The sequence below is a fragment of the Garra rufa genome, chromosome 18 (genome assembly GCF_049309525.1).
Source record: "Garra rufa chromosome 18, GarRuf1.0, whole genome shotgun sequence".
Lineage (NCBI taxonomy): Eukaryota > Metazoa > Chordata > Actinopteri > Cypriniformes > Cyprinidae > Garra > Garra rufa.
In genome coordinates, this window is record NC_133378.1 from 25,051,209 (window position 1) to 25,072,314 (window position 21,106).

General features: G+C 36.7%; 2 protein-coding genes across 3 annotated transcripts in view; one reads left to right on the forward strand and one right to left on the reverse strand.

Moving 5' to 3' along the window:
• Positions 1–8,096, forward strand: part of pkig (protein kinase (cAMP-dependent, catalytic) inhibitor gamma) — a 31,597-nt gene extending 23,501 nt beyond the window's left edge. For both annotated transcript variants that reach the window (XM_073823796.1, XM_073823797.1), the window contains exons 2-3: positions 4,112–4,290; positions 7,298–8,096. In XM_073823796.1, the coding sequence (XP_073679897.1) occupies positions 4,140–4,290; positions 7,298–7,380 (234 nt within the window). In that variant the 5' untranslated portion in view covers positions 4,112–4,139 and the 3' untranslated portion in view covers positions 7,381–8,096. The remainder of the gene's footprint in view (positions 1–4,111; positions 4,291–7,297) is intronic.
• Positions 8,097–12,228: 4,132 nt separating this feature from the next.
• ada (adenosine deaminase) overlaps positions 12,229–21,106 on the reverse strand; it is a 20,829-nt gene continuing 11,951 nt past the window's right edge. The window contains exons 4-11 of the mRNA XM_073823108.1: positions 20,103–20,246; positions 19,851–19,966; positions 18,154–18,278; positions 17,419–17,490; positions 16,999–17,100; positions 14,884–14,951; positions 13,272–13,401; positions 12,229–13,187 (exon numbers count right to left, since the gene is read on the reverse strand). Of these exons, the coding sequence (XP_073679209.1) occupies positions 13,083–13,187; positions 13,272–13,401; positions 14,884–14,951; positions 16,999–17,100; positions 17,419–17,490; positions 18,154–18,278; positions 19,851–19,966; positions 20,103–20,246 (862 nt within the window). The 3' untranslated portion in view covers positions 12,229–13,082. The remainder of the gene's footprint in view (positions 13,188–13,271; positions 13,402–14,883; positions 14,952–16,998; positions 17,101–17,418; positions 17,491–18,153; positions 18,279–19,850; positions 19,967–20,102; positions 20,247–21,106) is intronic.

Here is a 21,106-nt window from a genome sequence, read left to right on the forward strand (position 1 = left end):
GGCTGAATTTCAGAATGCATCAAAATAGGGATGCATATTTGAAAAACCTGACATGGCAATATTTTGTTTTTCTGCAGTATGTTTTTCTGCATGTAAAATTCCATGGGTCCGGTGTCTCGTTTTGCTGCTTAATATTGCAAACTGGTGTGTCTTACCATTATTTTAATGTATTATCTTAATTATGAACACATTGGTTTGTAGAGCAAACAGTTGTACTCTTTACTGCACTGTTATTCTTCTCGTTATTTGCCTATAGCGGATAATGAACTGGAAGTTCATAGGCTTACTTCCACATTGAAGAAGAAAGTGGATATTACAGTTATGAAAAGACACAGGAATTTTCACTAGATGACTTAAATAGCTATATTCAGAAAGAATAAATTTAAATAAGAATATGTTTTTTTTTTTTTTGTGAGAGCATCTGCATTAAACAAAAATTAAAATAAAAAGCTGAAATATTGCTTTTTACTATGAGGACTTAAAAATGGTAAACCAACCTTAAACCAGTTTTAATTACAAAACACACAAGAAAAACAAGCATTTATTCTATTTTGAAGAGTTTGATTATTCATTTTTAAGTAATCTATTATTGAACCACCCGAAATTTGACCCCATGATTCACAAAACTGATGTGTCCAAAAGTTAACTAATGTTGCAACACATTCTGCTCTTGGTGATTGCTTTCAGAAATCTCTGCCCACATTTTGGGAGATAATCAGTACTTTTCAAGTCAAACATCCCTCCCACTTTCCAGATTGTTCTTACACTGCTGATTTGCTCAGCACTACTGGAGCATTTGAAAATAATAGAAAGGGAGAGAGAACTATAAAAAGAAGAAAAAATGAAAAAGAAAGAAAAAAAGGAGGGTTGAAAGGAGAAAACAGAAATACAGGGATGGAGGTGAATCGAGGGGAAGGAGAGATGCAGAAAGGAGGGATGAGCAGTGAAGACCAGCACTATGATTTATACCCTGTAATTTTCTTCCTCACTACCTCCCCCTCAGCTTCCAACACATAGCATTGCATTTATTTGTGTTTGCTGTCTTTCCCTTGCCCTCTCACATTCCTCTGGAATATCCCTTCTTCTCTTCAGACGGGTCGGCTGAACAGATTCAGTGGCATTTAAGAGTCGGATAATGTCAACACATGTGTTTTCAGCCCAATGGAATGCATCTCTTAGTGAAACAGGATATGCGATAAGATGAAAATGAACGACGGAAATTTTTTTTTTTTTTTTTTTTTAGTAAATTGATTGATATCAGACGAAAAAGGAAAGACATTTCAGAGATAAAATAAATTTGTTATGAAAGACTTTTGAGTAGTATTAACTAGAAAATATTGCAACATTGCAATAGCTTTTATTTGAAAACAAAAAGTCTGTTATTTTGAGCTTTCTGTTCTCTTTTCTTAAAAATTACCATGCAGTACAACTCAAAGTTTTCAACACTGATAATATTAAAGAAGTTCACTTCCAGAACAAAAATGTACAAATAATTTACTCACCCCCTTGTCATTCAAGATGTTCATGTCTTTCTTTCTTCAGTCATAAAGAAATTAGTTTTTTGTTTTTTTGAAATCGATTTGGCATAGCTTGTCAGTGATTTACGCCTCTGAACAGTCCAGCTGAACGCAGCTGAACACACGTGATGGAGATTTACTACTAATCAAAGTACCGGCTTCATTTACTAAACGCGCCTCAATCGCATTCGATTTATCGTGCAGCCCTAAAGACGAGCATTTGAGGTTAAAAGTATATAAATTGGACTTTTTTTTTCTTTAGAAAATAACAGATTGTGTCGCTAGATAAGACCAGTCTTCCTCAGCTGGGGTCATTTTAGTGCCCTTTGCATTTAAACTGCATTTTGGAAGTTCAAACTCGGGGATACCATAGAAGTCCACTATACTGAGAAAAATCCTGAAAAGTTTTTCCTCGAAAAACATAATTTATTTACAACTATGGAAAGAAAGACATCAAAATCTTGGATGACAAGGGGGTGAGTAAATTTATCAAAATTTTTGTTCTGGTAGTGAACTTCTCCTTTGATATTTCTTGACCACTAGGGCAGGGTTAAAAATATTGATTACTTGATTTTAACCGATTCTCATTGTTATGAAATGATATTGATTCTTAAATCCCAAGAATCGATTAGTCTAGTTTGTTTTTAGTTAATGAACCGAACATTGTAGCATGCCTCCCATCTGATAAATCGTAATATATCGTAATAAGATTTTTGCTTTGTTACTTTTGATATGAAACGAAGCCTCCGATTTAAAATTCTGTCCATTTTTATTACAATATTCAATATATGGAGTATATACAATATGTGGAGTGACGGATTGGTGTAGCAACTTAGTTCAAAGCAGCAACACAAAGCGCATCTCATCCACTTTAATGACAGCTTTAGCACAATATAAACATGAATAAACATCGGAAGGTACACTGCCCTCCAAAAGTTTAGAAACGACCTTGAAAAGTGGGGTTTTGGACAATATTGGCATGAATTCTTTTTAATTTGTGATCATTTTGCACTGACAAGTTGACAACACAAACTATGAAAACATTTTATTACAGTTTATACATAGAAAAAACTTACATTTTTGATTCATCAAACTATCCACCATTAGCAGCTATTACAGCTCTGCATAATCTGAGCATCCAGGCTGTCAGTTTATTCAAACATTGACTTGATATACTACTCCAAGCCTCCTGAAAGATTGCCCAAAGATGATTTACACTATGCTGATATCGTCCAAAACCACACTTTGCCAGGGGTGTTCCCAAACTTTTGGTGGGCAGTGTATGTTAAAAGAAAGGGAACAACTTACCGAAATCCATATCCTGTCTCATGTAATTGCTCGAAGTGTTTCAACTGTGCAAAGATGTCAGTGTAACAGCTTGTAAACAATGTCACGTAGCGTCACATTTACCTCAGAAAAACATTATCAGTGACCATAAACGTATTAGTCACCTAGAAAAATTATCTCTAGAGAGGTGCATTTTGGTAAATATATGCACCATATAACATATTCGTTATAATTTTGACTGTTCTTCAGTGTTTAATTTGTTTGAATAAATCATTTTTGCGTATATGACAGCCACCATTTAAATGTTTATATTCAAAAAACGAATTGAAGTATAAATATAATTATGTAATTGTAACTTTACTATTATAAAAACTTCACTGAGTCTGACTCTCACGTAAGTGTCTTGCTTGAGCAAATTTGGCATGTACTGTACCTGATATATATCCAAAATAATTGATATTGAATTGAATCACAAGCTTGTAATTCAGAATGGAATTAGATTGTGAAATTTGTGTCAAAACCCAGCCTTATTAACCACCAAAGCGAAAAATATCTAAAGACACTTGTGACACTGAAGATAGTAGTAATGGCTACTGACAATTCAACTTTGTGTCACGGGACTAAATGACATTCTAAATTTTAGAATCTAAAATATATTCAAATAGAAATAGGATATTATGGTGCCTGTTACTTTTGAGACGTTATCACCAGCATTGGTTAAAGTAAATGGGGTTTTCGTGTTGACTTAGAGGACACTTAGTGAGCGAGAAGCTAATGTGTTTTGGATACATTCTCTGGGAGGTTTCCTCTCTCAGCATAATGCCCACCCATGACTCTTCTTCCTGAAAGCAGTTTGATGAGCTCCAAAAAGTGTCTAATCGATCGCTTTGGGTTTATCTCTTGTTTGCGTGCCAATAAGACTCCATTTGCAAGCTTGCACTGATACTCGTAAGAAACCCTGAGTGTAAACAAGCATGAAAAGAATGACGAATGCATTCAGGGTTGGATGAATGCTTTTGGCTCTCTTATATAATTAGGCCATGAAATGAGTTCAGCGGCTGAATCTATTAACTTTAGCGTTGAAATAGAGCCCCTGAAGTAATAATTACTCCAATTCATCAGACAGCGGGTTCTGTCATGGGCATTACTGAACTGAGATTCACAGGTTTTCTGTGTGTTAGGATTTTCCTTTTCAGAGCTCATTATGCAGAGTTACTCAAAAGAGATTTTAGTCCAACTGCTGGTTTGCTTGCTTTTTAACAGACAGTGAATGTTTTATCTATTTGTCTGTCTTTTTTTTCTTTCAGGTGTAATGAGAGGGCAATTTGTGAGCAGATGATGGACGTTGAGACGTCATATTCAGATTTCATAAACTGTGATCGTACAGGTCGCAGGAACGCAGTGCCAGATATTAAAGGAGAGGCAGTAACGCTGGGGACCAGTGAACTAACCAAAGACATGGCCCAGATGGACCTGAAAGTTGCAGGTACGTCACACACAGCTGTACAATTCTTCACGCAAAGCAGCAGCTGTGTTGATATTTTTCTGACATTCTCTTCTCCTCCTCCTCTTCTACCCAGTTCTTCGTAATTCCTCTTTTTTCTTTTTCTTCTGCTCTTCTCTTACTTGTCTTATCTTGTTCTGCTTGTCTCCTCCTTCTCCTCCTTCTCATCCTCCTTGTCTCATCATCCTCATTCTTATCCACCTTATTCTCCACCCCCTTTTTTTAAATTATTTTTCTCCTCCTACTTCGTTTTCTTCTCCTCCTCTTCCTAAAACTTCATCTCTTACTTCATCCTGTTCATGTCTTCCTCCTCCTTCTTGGTCTCCTTTTGTCTCTTCGTTCTTATCTTTATCCACCGTATTCTCCTTTGTATTATTATTTTTCCTCCTCCTCCTCCTCCTCCTCCTCCTCTCCTCTTACCTTTCTTCTTCTTTTCCTCCTCCTCTTCCTAAACCTCATTCTCTTACTACTCCTTTTTTGTCACCCTGCTTCTAATTTTCTTCTTGTCCACCTTCTTTTTCTCCTACTCCTTTTAACCCTCCTCATCCCCCACTTTCTTCTCTACTCCTCCTCATCTCTCTTCCTCCTCTTTGTTCTTCTTCCTCTTTTCTGTCCCCCTTATCCTTCTCCATCTTTTAACTACTCCTGCTTCTTCTCCTCATCCACCTTATTCTCCTCCCCCTCCTTTAAATTCTTTTTTCTACTCCTCTCTTGTTCTGCTCCTTTGTTTCTCCTCCTTACTACTACTTGTTCTTGTCTCACTCCTCCTTTTTTTTCTTCTTCTTGTCCTCCTTCAACTTCTTCTCCCTCTCCTCCTCCTCCTCTATTTTCCTCCAACTTCAACCACTCCTAAACCACAAGTCTCCTCCACTTCTCCACCTCCTCCTCTTCTTCCTCCCCTACACTTCCTTCTCCTCCTCCTACTTCATCTTCTTCAACATTGTCATCTTCTCCTTCTCCTCCTCTTCCTCCTTTCCAACCCCTTCCCCTTCTCCTCCACCTTTAACTTCTCCTTATCCCTCTTCTTCTTCTCATCTTCCTTCTGTCTCCTTATCCTCGTCCTTATTCACCTTTTTTTGTCCTCTCTTCCTCTGCTTCTACTTTTCTTCTTCTTTTCTTCTCCCTTTACTAAACCTCATTCTCTTCTTCTCCACCTTCTTTTTCTCCTTATCCTTTTACACCTCCTCCTCATCCTCCATGTTTTTATTTTCCTTCTCCTCCTCATTTCTCCTCTTTCTTTGATTTCCTTTAACTTCAACCACTCCTAAACTATCACCATCACCATCTCCTCCTCTCCCCTGCTTCCTCCTTCTCCTCTTTCTCTTCCCCCTACACTTCCTTCTCCTCCTCCTACTTCTCCTCTTCCCCCTTTCCGTCCTCCTTCTCATTCTCCTCCACCTTCAGCTACACCTCTTTATCCTTCTTCTTCTTCTCATCCTCCTCCTGTCTCCTCATCCTTATCATTATCCACCATATTCTTCTCTTTCTTTCATATTACGTTTTCTCCTCCTTCTCTTTTCTTCTCCTCCTACTTTTATTCTTCTTTATTCTCTTTCTAAACCACCTTCCCATATTTCTTCTTCTCGTTCTCCTCCTAATTTTTTATTTGTCTTCTCGTCCTTCTTTTAAACCTCCTCCTCATTCTTCACTTCTCCTCATTTCTCTCCTCCTCTTTTTCTATTTTTCTTCTCCTTCTCGTCTCTCCTCCTCCACTTCCTTCGCCCTTCTGCTCCACCTTCCAATTACTCCTGCTTATCCTCCTTGTTCTCTTTCTCCTAATTTTTCTTCTTCTTATTATTATTATTCTTCTTTCTTCTAATTATTCTTTTTCTCCTTCTCCTCTTCCTATACCTCCTTTTCTTGCTACTTCATCTTGTCCTCCTTCTAATTGTTCCGTTCTTTCTTGTCCTCCTTTCCTCTATCTTTTTCTCTTTCTTGTCCTTTAAAACCTCCTCATCCTCCCCTTTCTTCTTCTCCTTATTTCTCTCCTCCTCTTTTTTTTTTTTTTCTCCACCTTCAACCACTCCTGAACCACCACTATCTTTTTTTCCTCTTCCCCCTCCTCCGATTTTGTCTTCTTCAACATTGTCATTTACTCCTTCCTCCCTTCTCTTTCTCCTCCACCTTCAATTACTCCTTCTTAACCTTCTTCTTTTTGTTCCACAATTCTTCATTAAAACATTTTGACTTTTGACAGTTTTTGACTTTGGTAGTTAACTTGTGGTTTTGCACTAATGTTATACATCAAATGAATATAAGAATATTGTTTTTATGAACAGTATAAAGTGTATATAATGCTATGAAAGCTAACCTCTAAAACTTTGCAAGAACACTATGCACTGGTATTGCCTTCAGTACTTTTTTTTGTATTCCGACAGCAGTTATTCACATTTGTAATTCTGCACAACTATCTGCTCTTTCATCACACGAACATCACTAACGTCTCCTGACTGCCAGTGGTCTATCAGGTCATATTTATTATGCAACACTGCATCAGTATGGCCCCAGTAATGACTTGCTTTGTGAATACAGCAAGACTGTGATACATGAACACATTACTAGTGTCGTTCACAAAAGAAGACGTGAAGCAAAGACTTTCACTGGCCTGTCTTTCACAGCGTCCCTTACTTTATCCAGGACACGGCTCTGTAAGGTCACAGTGTCCGGATTGAACATGAATAGGTTTGGTGAGGTTGAATGAGTCTGTCACCGCTGACAAAGATTTATTATCTGCCCTCTCAACAATAACTGCTTCCTTGACCGTTTCCTATTCGTATGGGAACTTTTCAACTCTTTGCTACTGAAATAAGAGCTGCATCTGTCTCTATTTGACCCAGTTTCCTTAGTTCACATTCTTGGCACTATTTTATCTCTGAAATAACCTGAGACTTTCCCATGACCACGAGGACCCTGTTTAGCTGGAGAATATGCTGGGCATATGTGCATTTAATTTTGTGGCAAAAAGGTTTGTCATATCTGTGTCTTGTAGAGGGAGACGCTTCTGGATCTCCAGCCCCTGAAGCAGAGGCATCTGGGAGCCAGGATAAACAGGGGACAGAGGGACCGTCATAAAGATCAAGAATGACCCGGAGGAGAGAGGAAAGCTGGGGAGTTCTCTCCTTTTCTCATCAAAATTCTCCTCATCTTGCTCATCAGGCAGCAGTGAAGAGCTCCTCTCATAGACTGCCATTAAGGTGGATGTCCACCCATTGCATGCTGTTGAGTGCCTAAGAGACAGATGGAGAAGACACTGCCTTTGCAAACACCACTAAATAGGACGAATCTGTCGAGGACTGTGTTCATTCACAGCGCTGAGTGAGGGAAGATTGTTTTTTCTAACAGAGGTCGAACAGAAGCACAGGCGTTTTGATATTTTTCCATCCTAAACCTAAACTAAACGGTTCAATCTCAAGTTACTGTTAAAACATATTCAGAGCTACTGTAAACTTTAAAGTACCAAATATAGCCTTTTTGTTACAGCCTTATGACATTGGCTCAGTTTTAATTTTTTTTTTTTTTTAAACAATGACCACTACAGTTGAAGGAGGTCTGATTATAGAACAGAATTCCCTTAAATATTGCCTGAGGTCTGAAGAGATTTGTTTCTATACTTCATTATATACTGTAACATAATTAACAATATTTATGTAGTATCTGAGTTACCGCTTTCTGCTCCTGGCACTGTTTTGTGGTTTTTGTCAGACTCTCAGAAACACTTGTTGAAACACATTGCATTTATATTGTGACCTATAAATGTAAGTACCTCAAAATAAACAGGAATGACATTATTGTTTTCAGTGTCTCCATTTTTTTTTAAAAGTTGGGTGTGGATGTATTTGAATGAAAAGTATATTTGCCTTGGCTTTCCATTTCTCAAATTTATGAAAATTATTATGAGTAAGGGATAATGTACAATCATTACGTGATTATACTCAAATACCAAATAACCAAATAAATGTGGACATGAATTTGAAATTGTCAAATAGTTAAAATTATACTTTAAAATGTGGAAATCTTATATTTCCGCTAAGAAAAATACTCAATTAAAGGGATAATTCACCCAAAAATTTAAATTACACCATGATTTACTCATCCTCAAGCCATCCTAGGTGTATATGACTTTCTTCTTTCAAGCAAATAGATTTAGAGTTGCATAAAAAAATGCCCTTGCTCATTCAAGCTTTATAATGGCAGTGAATGGCTGTTGAGAATTTTAGTCTAATACAGTGCATCCATCCATCATAAAAAGTGCTCCACATAGCTCTAGGGGCTTAATAAAGGCCCTTTGAAGCAAATCAATGTGTTTGTGTAAGAAAAGTATCTACACTGCTCAAAAAAATAAAGGGAACACTTAAACAACACAATGTAACTCCAAGTCAGTCACATTTTTGTGAAATCAAACAGCCCACTTAGAAAGCAACACTGATTGACAAATCAATTTAACATGCTGTTGTGCAAATGGAATAGACAACAGGTGGAAATTATTGGCAATTAGCAAGACACCCCCTAATAAAGGAGTGGTTCTGCAGGTGGAGACCACAGACCACTTCTCAGTTCCTATGCTTTCTGGCTGATGTTTTGGTCACTTTTGAATGCTGGCGGTGCTTTCACTCTAGTGGTAGCATGAGATGGAGTCTACAACCCACACAAGTGACTCAGGTAGTGCAGCTCATCCTGGATGGCACATCAATGCGAGCTGTGGCAAGAAGGTTTGCTGTGTCTGTCAGCGTAGTGTCCAGAGCATGGAGGCGCTACTAGGAGAGAGGACAGTACATCAGCAGATGTGGAGGAAGCCGTAGGACGGCAACAACCCAGCAGCAGGATCGCTACCTCTGCTTTTGTGCAAGGAGGAGCACTGCCAGAGCCCTGCAAAATGACCTCCAGCAGGCCACAAATGTGCATGTGTCTGCTCAAACTGTCAGAAACCGACTCCATGAGTGTGATACAGTTCTTATTGTTTTTATTTGCCAAATTCCAGTGGGCACCAGTGGAGAATTTGCCAATCTTGGTGTTCTCTGGTAAATGGCAAACGTTCTGCACGGTGTTGGACTGTAAGCACAACCCCCACCTGTGGACATCGGGCCCTCATATCACCCTCATCGAGTCTGTTTCTGACCGTTTGAGCAGACACATGCACCAGTGGAGAATTTGGCAAATTCTCCACTGGTGAACTGCTGCAGGAACTGCTGACACTGACACACTCCAGACACATGAGGTCATTGATGCTATGGACTGGCTCGCCCGTTCCCCAGACCCTGACCCTTTTTGTGTGATTTTGTTGTCAGCACATTCAACTATGTAAAGAACAAAGTATTTAATAAGAATATTTCATTCATTCAGATCTAGGCTGTGTTATTTTAGTGTTCCCTTTATTTTTTGAGCAGTGTATATTTAAAACTTTATAAACCATAATCTCTGACGTAAATGTTTTCATGAGAGAGTGGCGTTCCGTGGATGATGGAGGACATACATAGTCGAACGTGGTGATGAATGCAGAAGCACATAGGAGAAAACAGAACTAAACACCTGTAACAAATTAGAAGTACAAAACGAGGAGTATTTCAATATAAGCCAAGAGACTGGTTTTCCTTTGCTGTAAACAAAACTTGCGCTGTGTCCGAAATCGCATACTTCCCTACTATATAGAATGCGAAAAACAGTATGTGAGGCGAGTATGTCCGAATTCATAGTGTTCGAAATACAGTAGGCGAGAAGTACCCGGATGACCCTACTGCTTCCGCCCGAATTCTGCAGTACCCATACAATGGACACTTCAGGCTCCAGGAGAGGAGTCATTATTTGAAAAATGGCGGAAAGTGGAGACGCAGCGGATGTAGTACGTCTGAATTCCATTCATACTACCCATATTCATACTATATAGAGCATACTGTTTTAACGGTCATGAAGTACGTTCAAATTTAAATGTAGTACCTACTGAAGCAGTATGCGATTTCGGACGCAGCTTTGGTTTTCTATATATTCTCGCAGGTGCTAACGCTACGCCTGCGTCATCCGCTGGAACGCCACGCTCTCCTGAAGGCATGTTGGACAGTTAGCATAAAGCCAAATTCAGACTACATGATTACCAGTCACTACTGTGTCAGATTATGAGATTTTGACTTCAAAAATCTTTCCGTGTCATGAACAAGAAACAGTTTAACGACGTGCATGCAGTCATCGGTAAAGCGGACTAGACAGAAGGTGACATGAGTGTAAACAAACAGTGGCTAGGCGTCGGAAAAGCCCAAAAAAGAAAGAAAACCTAACAGTGGACTCAAAATCTAGATTGCGTGAAGAGGACAGTATGGACTGTCAAAGAGAACTGAGGTAACAGTTTTTATTTTAACTTTTTCACTTGGTGGTAGTCCCTCTCCCTCAAGGAAACGGTGGCACTAAAAAAATCAGCGGAGTGTAATGTTCTATGTGAACGCAGAGCCATATAAAAAGAGAGTTGCGACACTCCCATAAGCTTCCATAGGAACTGAGGAATGCGGAAGTAAAGCGTGTGATGGAGCGGTCAATAGTTCCAAACAACCAATAGCTCCTCCATTGAAGCCCATTCATTTCAGCGCTTCTCAAGCACAGTCGCTAGTATATTGAAGAAATTACTGCATTTCTTTACATTTTAACGCATCAGTTGACCTCTCGAAAAACTGGCCAGTAGTGGTGTTTTATGAAGCGTGTTATAGTTATGTTTATCGTTAAAAAATAAACAGTTAAACTGTAAATGCAGCTGGATAACGTGAGAAACACCGTAATAGCGACCATAACCAGATACTAGTTGTCATATTTTTATGTTTTTAGTCTTTCTGCAATCTTTCTCTCACTGTAGGAGGTTGAATGAGTTTCAGTAAAGACTGCATTCAAGAAACACGATAAAAATGTATGCTGAATGCAATTCGTTGCCTTGTGTTTTTTTAAACATTATTTTCATATTTTCTATTATGTTAAATGCCATTTTGCTTGCCTTTTATAATATTCACTTATGTTGTATATTTGATTATCATAAAACAAGAGTAAATTACTTTTTTTTTATTTTAACATTAAATAGTTAAATCGAAACATATAAAAAATGAGTGTTTGATCATGTCCAAATACACATGCAGATGTATTTAACCTTAAATATTACACTAACTGTAATATAAATACTATATTAGAAAATGTTATCTTTTAAATGGTCAGGATCATTATTGCACATATTAAGTACAAAAAAACCTCCTCAAAATATTTACTAAATAGAACTTAACTATATATATTACAGTTATTTAATTGAATAAAAGTTACACTTAAGGTGTTTGGTCACATTTGACTGCCAAAGAGTATGAGAACATATTAATTATGTCTCTTTATCACTCCCCAGAATAAAATGCGATTGTAAAGCGTATTCAGAGAAGTTATCAATACACAATCAATGCACATTATGTGTTAATAATTACTCGAAATTGCTGCAAATATAGTAAAACTGCTGTCTATCCTATTTAATTCCATTCAAACACATTGACAGCGCGGAGCTGTTTGGAACTATTGAGAGCTCCATGAACCGCGTGACCGTGCGGCGGCGAGATCAAAGCGTGTCGCAACTCTCTTTTTATATGGCTCTGTGTGAACGGACCATTAAAATGTATACAGTTGGCTTAATACAAAAACACTACAACAATTTAATACCATTATTTTTTCTAATTAAATTCCTCTGGGGTCATATTTTACTACATTTATTAATTGAGACGCAAAATGACATTTTCTATGAATTACGTTTCTATGAAACGAGAGACACTAAAATGACGCTATTTTCAGTTACACGAATCACAACAGCGAATATTCGTAGACGGTAGGCCGCGGAGTGCCACGATTGATCAGTTTAGACCCTATTAAAACATTTTTTGTTTTGTAATAAACAGACCAAGAAGAATCACACCACCATTCAGATGCAAAATGATTTGTATTGATAGTTTATACAGTGACACAGCTCTCAATTCCTTACTTCCCACCGCATTTACAGCCCATGTTTCCCTACGCAGTTCACGTTATACAGCACAAAATCAAAAACCTGACACAATTATTTTTAACTAGGCTGATTAACTCCATACCTGAGTTAAATGAATCGTCTTTTGGTAAATGCCCTCTGGTGTTAGAACAAAGGAACGACAAAATTTAAAGGGGGTTTGCACAGCATTTCATCATCGAATATCTAATCATAACTTTAGTATTAATATTCAACTTTGATCCAGAAGTCTGAATAATGCATATACAATATACATCAGATAAGCACCAGACATATGATCATATTGTGGTTTAATGTTTTGGATTTTTACATTATTGCCATTGTACAATACAGCTGAGATACTATTTAAGTTCATTCTCATAGCACCTTTCACATGTTAAACAGTTTAACATGCTTCATATTCTGTGCGTATGTTGAAAAGAGTATAACATATAGTGGCTTAGATTTGAGTAAAAATTAAGTAAGACTAATATTTCATGTTTAGGCAGATTTTTACAGATACTTGTAAAAATGTCCATGTAGATTAAAGGCAACAGCATTTGGTCAAAACCAGTATGCTGTAACAGTGGTTAATGAAATATAAATGGCATATGTAACATTCATTTTGATGAACGACATGTTTTTGTTGTATGGTTTTTATTATTTTTGTGTAGATATTTCACTGTGTATGAGTTCTCCAGTTTCAAGGAATCAGGATCCACAATCAGGTGTGAAAAGGCAAATATCCTGAAAGGCTCTGCTCGCTGAGTACTTGTTTACAACAGTGCTGCGCTCAAAAGCCTGTGCTATTCAGCATGCCGTAGGCCTCAAGGAGTTGTTTGAGAAGCTCTTCTTTCTCCTTGGTAGGAAGGAAGCAGGACTTTGCTGCATTTATATTCTGTGGAAACAGAAGCAGACAGGACAATTCAAGTCATTTTTGGGCATCCATTAGAAAGCCTGTTTTTGGCAAACTGTGTCTCACCAGTCTCTTGAATTCCTCTTCAGTGAAGTCCATGTATTTCTTCGCCACCTCATAGTCTGAGTTCAAGGTGGAGTCGAAAATGGTAGGGTCATCTGTGTTTAAGGAGTAGTTAGCTTTGTCCTTCTTGAATCTGAAACACACAACAGGATTTTTCAAACTCAAACTACAGAAAACTAGTTTAAATGGCAGTAAACAGAATCCTGGGTTATATTTGGTCACACCCCCCTTGATTTTGAACAACTATGCTACCAGGGTTTCATGATCCTGGATTAATAGCGGTGCTAATCCTGCTTCTAAGCCAGGTTTAAAAGTGCGGTTTAGAATGACAATAACCTGAGGTTAAAGGATTAGTTCACTTTCATAGAAAAAAGTTCTGGATAATTTACTCACCCCCATGTCATTCAAGATGTACATGTGTTTCTTTCTTCAGTCGAAAAGAAATTAAGGTTTTTGAGGAAAACATTCTAGGATTTTTTTTTCATATAGTGGACTTCAATGGGGATAAATGGGTTGAAGGTCCAAATTGCAATTTCAAGGGGCCCTACACAATCCTAGCTAAGGAATAAGGGTCTTATCTAGCAAAACAATTGGCCATTTTCTAAAAATAATAAGAATGATTACACTTTTTAACCACAAATGCTCATCTTCCACAAACTCAACCTCATGTATTACGTAATGTGTGACATAAGCAGAATACCAAGTGCAAAGAAAGTCAAATGCTCTTTACAAAAAAAAGTAACAATGTCAGACGATTGTGAGGGTGGAGGAGAAAATGAGAAACCGAAGTACACAGACGAAGAACTAACCATGCGTGACATTTCCAATGTGATTACACAATGCGTGAAGTTGAAGACATGTATCGCAGAGCTAGTGCAAGACGGCCATTTGTGGTTAAAAGTATATAAATCTGAATTTTTTTTAGAAAATGACTAATCGTTTCGCTTGAGAAGACCCTTATTCCTTGGCTGGGATCGTGTAGAGCCCTTTGAAGCTGCATTGAAATGCAATTTGGACCTTAAACACACTGATCCCCGTTTAAGTCCACTTTATGGAGAAAAATCCTGGAATGTTTTCCTCAAAAACCTTAATTTCTTTTTGACTGAAGAAAGAAAGACATGAACATCTTGAATGATATGAGGGTGAGTATATGATCAGGAAATTAACTAATCCTTAAAGCGCAGTATGAAAAGCCCAATGTGAATTTTCTACTTTAATTCTGTAATATGGTGTATTTCTAAGTGAAACACGAGGCATTGAGGAAAAATGCACATTAGTACTTTATTTTATCTTTTAGGAATGGATTGGATGATGAAAATCAACAGGAGTCAGACTGAATTGCTAAAGCAGTGCTAAAATAGCTATTTGGCTACTTGTTAACATGATCAAATAACTGATGTTAATGTAAACGAGGAATAACATACCATTTAAACTGTTTACAATTAGACCAGGAACATGCATTAAAAAAGTAAGCCATAAGGTAAATAAACCTGTTCTCATGTGATAAGACGATGTATGGTGGAGTCAAAGTGTAATAACATGCGTCATTAAATTGTTCACATAATAGCAGGAACATGCATTAAGAAAGTAAACAGTAAAGTAAATCTATTCTCACGTGATGAGAGGATGTTTGGTGAAGTCTGGGTCACAGGCTCCTGTCAGTATGCTAGAGATAGGACACATCTAGAGAAAAAACAAAACACACACACAGAGACACGCCATCAGGATCATAATTACACTAAAACATCATGTAGATTAAAAACCTTCTTTAAACAACTCATAAATATTCTGGTAGGTGAATATAAATATTAGTGCACCTAGAGACTGTCCAGTGACACTTTTATAAACAGTGTTTACATGCTGTCCACCAGAGGGCAGTATGAGATTACATTTAATGAAATTCTCCACTCAGCCTTTCCCAGTCCTGTTTCTCTCGTCAATACAAATTGATATAAAAAAAATTCTTGCTAATCTGACGGACCCAGATTAGTGGCCTGTTGCATAAAGGGTTTAGACTAGTTTTACAAGTTAGTTTTTTTTTTCTTTAAAGCTTGTTATTATTTTTTACATTTGGTTACGTAAAGTTGAATCCAAAAACTAAGACTGTTTAGTCCTTGGCTAATTGCTAGTTGGTCAGAGTAGTTCTTAAGACATTGTCTTAACATAAAGGCAAAAGAAAGTTTATACAACTGGCCACAGGTCATTAAGCACGCAGCTAACAAAATTACAAAAACCCTGTTGCGTAAGAAAGATACGTAATATGCATATTTTGCAATAAGGTGTGGTTATCAGTGACAATCATTTTCAAAGATACACACACACAGAAACATTTGTGACCCTGGAACACAAAACCAGTCATGATGAGCCAGTCATTGTATGGGTCAAAATGATACATTTTTCTTTTATGCCAAAAATCATTAGGAACTTAAGTAAAGATCATGTTCCATGTGAAATTTGGTAAATTTCTTACCTTTAATATATATAAAAATAATTTTTGATTAGTAATATGCATTGCTAAGAGGTTAATTTAGACAACTTTAAAGGCGATTTTCTCAATATTTTGATATTTTTGCACCCTCAGATCTCGGCCAAATATTGTCCTATCCTAACAAACCATACATCAATAGAAAGCTTATTTATTCAGATTATGTATAAATCTCAATTTAAAAAAAACTGACCCTTTTGACCTTTTTTGTGGTCCAGGATCATATATTGTTTATACATACACTACCAGTCAAAGGATTTTATGTTTTTTAAAGAAGTCTCTTTTGCTCACCAAGCCTGCATTTGTTTGATCCAACGTTACGCAAAAACAGTAAAACTTTGAAATATTTTTGCTATTTAAAATAATTGTTTTCTATTTGAATGTATTTTAAAATGTAATGTATTCCTGTGATTTCAAAGCTGAATTTTTAGCATCATTACTTCAGTCACATGAAATCATTTGCAGCTCAAAAAAACATTTTTCATTGTTATGTTGAAAACAGCTGAGTAGAATTTTTCAGGTTTCTTTGATAAATAGAAAGTTCAGAAGGACAGCGTTTATCTGAAATAGAAATCTTATGTAACAGTATAAATGTCTTAGTATCACTTTTGATCAATTTAAAGCACCCTTGCTAAATAAAAGTATTCATTTCTATATCCAAAAAGATAAATTGTGATCTTTAGATCTTTCTATTCATCAAAGAATCCTGAGAAAATGTACTCGGCTGCTTTAAACATTGATAATAATAAAAATAAATGTTTCTTGAACAACAAATCACCATATTAGAATGATTTCTGAAGGATCATGGGATGCTGACAATTCAGCTTTGATCACAGGAATAAATTACATTTTAAAGTATATTCAAATAGAAAGCAGTTATTTTAAATGGCATAAAATGTTACAATATTACTGCTTTGGATCAAATAAATGCAGGCTTAGTGAGCAGAAGAGACTTCTTTAAAGTTAAAAGTCATTACAAAAATGGCTCAGATAAGTCAAATTAGTTCTGATAAACGTTTATCGTCATTGTTTGCAAATGCTACATTGTTACTGACCCTAATATTGGGCCATTATTGTATGTAAGCACTTTGACCAAGAATGGAGTCCAGTGCAACATGCAGATATACCTGACGCATCGTAAAGTCATCCACGATAAAGACATTTTTATCAGAGTAATAATGATGTAAATGCATGTGGGTGTGTATCTCTCTGTGTAACTGTCAGTAAGCTGCCATCCAGCCTTACCTCAAAATGCATGTTTTGTTTGAGCAGTTGTTTATACAGAGCTTGATCTTCAAGCGTGTGGTATCCATGTCCAATCCGTTCTGCTTTGAGAACTTCCACAGCCTGCAAAGCGAATGCACATTATGAGAGGAGGTGGCACATAGTTTCACATCTGAGGGTGTTTTCTTGTTGGAATGACATTTTGAAAAATGAGCCGAGCGGTTGTGGTGTTTTCTAAAATATCTGCCTTTCATGATTTAGTACTTGGGAAGGAAATGTACTTCACCGACAGAATAGTTAAAAAACAGACTCAGTTACACAATGTACAACAGATAGCAGATGGTAAATCGTTCTGTTTTTGTAAGAAGCACATTTTCAGTGGTCATTGTGTTCTTGCTGAATACATTATAATAAATGCTGAGCAGAAGTGAAAACTCATACCTCCCTCACCACACTGGCAAGGCCCACTTCTCCTGCATGCACTGTTCTGTGCACCTCACTTCTGACGGCTTCCTGTCAAAAACAAAACCGTGAACTCACAGCTAGAACACTGCCAGCGACATCTGTTTTTCTGCAGATGGGGAAAAAAAGCACCAAGCAGTATTCAAACACAGCATCTGTAGCATGCACTGTATTATCCTTGCCTCATTAAACAAAAGCTATTGCTTTAAAACACCATGTTTGTAAGCTTCAGTTTAGATCACGGGATGATAAGGAACTTGTTTTGTTTCCTGAATATCTCAGCCACCGTCTCTTAGCACGCTAATGGTACAAACAGATGTCTGTGTTATCTAAATGATGGATTATACAAGAGTTTCCAAGTCAGCAAAGTACAATTAAATCTCTTACAGTTTTGAATACATCAGTTAATCAAACAGTTTTACTGTGATGTTAGACTTGTGCATGTAAAAATAGACACTTCAAATAGGCAATCCCGAGGGAAAGATAGTTAAGGAAAAAGAAGACCTTGGGAAACCAATATGTTGATAAGACATGCGATTACCATTTATGTTCTGTCAAATTCTGTGAATCCTGCGCAGGCAGTTTCATAACAGGCATAATAAAGATGAGTGTAATCTCTCAATTGATTATGCACTGAGAAGAATGAAGTTAGAGATGTTTGACAGGTTTCCCATGATGAAACGCAGCTCACATGGAATGTCTGTGTTTTCTTACCTCAAATGCTCTCTTGTGTCCTGAGTACGACTCACAGTTCAAGGCTTCATCTCCTGCTAGGTCTATTGCCACAACTCCATCTTTGCGATACTTCTTACACAGCTCGACTACGTCCATAGACCAATCTACAGCAACAATAAGCATTAGATTGTAACAGTCAATGATTTGACTGTATTATCATTTCCTTATCTAATATATGCTGCATATATAAGACAATAATTGCATAATATGGTAAGTTCTAAAATCTAACATTTTCCAATCTTCTTCCAATATTGGCCTAAATGACAGTAAATTATATAATACTAAAAAACTAAAAACTAGTCATAGGGTAAATTTTTTTAAAATTGAAATGTATACATCATCTTAAAAGCTGAAAAAAATAAGCTTTCTATTGATGTGTGGTTAGGACAATATTTGGCCAAGATACAACTAATTGAAAATCTGGAATCTGAGCGTGCAAAAAAATCTAAATATTGAGAAAATCTCATTTTATATTTGTCAAAATGAAGTTCTTAGCAATGCATATTACTAATCAGAAATTAAGTTGTGATATATCTATGGTAGGAAATTTACAAAAAGTCTTAATAGAACATGATCTTTACTTGATTTTTGTCATAAAAGAAAAATCGATAATTTTGACACATGCAATGTATTTTTGCTACAAATATACCCAAGTTATTTAAGTCACATATTGGCTGCCAATATACTTTGCACCACTCATAGAAAATGTATCAAGTGTATCAAACTGTACAAAAATCATTAAAAAACATAAAATATATGTTTATATTATATATTTGACCTTGTTTTGCTTCTCTCAAAAGGAAAGAATTGAAACTTCCAGAGTGGGTGACTGTTACTTCCTTACCATTCAAAAGTTTGAGGTCAGTAAGATTTTTTTTATAAATATGCTTTTTTTTCTCAGTAAGAATACATTAAATTGACCAAAATAACAGTAAATAATTAATAAATAATTAATAGAATATTTCCATTTCAAATAAATGCTGTTATTTTGTACTGAAAGACATCTGGTATCATGGTTTACTAAATATTAAGTAATACCTTTAACTGTTAAATATTAAGTAATACATTTAACTGTTTTCAACAACAATAATAATAAATAAATATTAGCATATTAGAATAATTGTTCTTAAGACTGGAGTAATAACTGCTAAAAATTCAGCTTTGCATCGCAGGAACAAATTACCTTTAAAATATATTAAAATAGAAAACTGTTATATTTAATTGTAATAATATCTCACAATAGTAGTGTTTTACTGTATTTTTGATCAAATAAATGCAGCCTTAGTGAGCAAAAGAATCTTCTATCAAAAAACACAAAAAATACATCTTATAACCTCAAACAATTGAACAGCAATGTACACGACAAATCTCATCAGTTTTTAGGGGTTACATGAATAGCGTCTGTTTACAAAACACATGTGAATCACCAAGGCTTCCAAATTTCCTACAGCATTTTCCAAAAAATCCATCTTGACTGAATTTAACATGGGAACATACAAATCTGAGCCAATCTGCAGGAGGTTTAGCCAGTGCCATGATGATTAAACACTATTTGGACACAAAGCGGCTGTGGATGAATGGGTTTTAAATGAAGGTTGACAGTGAGGCGTTGCCTCTCAAACACACAGCACACTGGGTGGGGGTGGGTGGGTGGTGCAGAGGTGAGAGTGTATTACCTGGCATGTGACGCATGCAGCACAGAATGGACCTGACTTTGGTTTTGAAGGCCTTCTCTCCCTCTTTGAACCCCTGGTTTACCAGGTCCACCACATCATCTGGAGTGATGTCTCCTCTGGGAGGAAGAGGGGAGGCCAGGCGAGAACAAAGACAAGAACAGGGTTATTGTACAAGAGAAGATGTAAACCGGCATGATTATTGTAACAATAAACAATACATGCTTTTGATTAGAGCAAATATAGTACACATACGGTTTTTGGTCCCAAAGTAGAGGATCCACTCCCTTGTTGGCCAGCAGTTGAGGGCTGTATCTGGCTTCAGCGTAGATCACTCCCTCTTTGGCCTTTGTCTCCACAAACTCATAAGCTATTCTCTTGATGGCCTCTCTGTCCCCTCTGCAGATGGAACATGAAACAGAAAAGATATCATGACAACCCCATCCCCATTCCCCAATAGCCCCTTACTACCTTCAAGACCTACAGTCCCTCATTACCTTTCAGAAACACACGCATACACATACACACACACACACACACACACACACACACACACACACATATATATATATATATATATATATATATATATATATATATACACCAAGAATCTTCTCTTTTTTTGATAGCTTGTACTTTTCTAAGAAATGTTGTATTGCGACACTTCTTATGTTACTTCTTCTGTGTTACTACTTAGAATTTCACTTGTAAGTTGCTCTTACTAAATGTAATGGGGTTATTAGACTCAGTTCTTTCTGGTCCTCGAATCTGATTGGCTGAGAGGAGTGCAATATTCTAGTAAAATCGGAACTCCATTTCACCATTTGTATCACTCTGTTTGTGGTATTTCTCACAGCGAGTGTCAAGGTGGGCACCCAAATCCACTATAATTTTATAAATAATACTGTGTCACGGAATGTGTGTGTGTGTGTGTGTGTGTATATATATATATATATATATATATATATATAATATTTTTTTTTTTTTTCGGTGAGAAATATACTGGTTTAGACTACAAAAATGTGGTTTGATAGAAAAAAAGGATAATGTAAAGCAAAATTTGTTTTGATGTTTTCGGAAATGTGAGCTCCAGGGCATTAGCAGGCATTCAGTGCTTATGAACCCGCTGAGAGCAACTCAGCCAGTTCGTCTGGAATTTGCTGCTGGCTCTGATGTCTCTATAGTGGTTAAACATGAGATGTAATTCGTTTTGGGTAAATCTAACAGGCAGTCTTTGGTCTCATTAATTTATTATTATA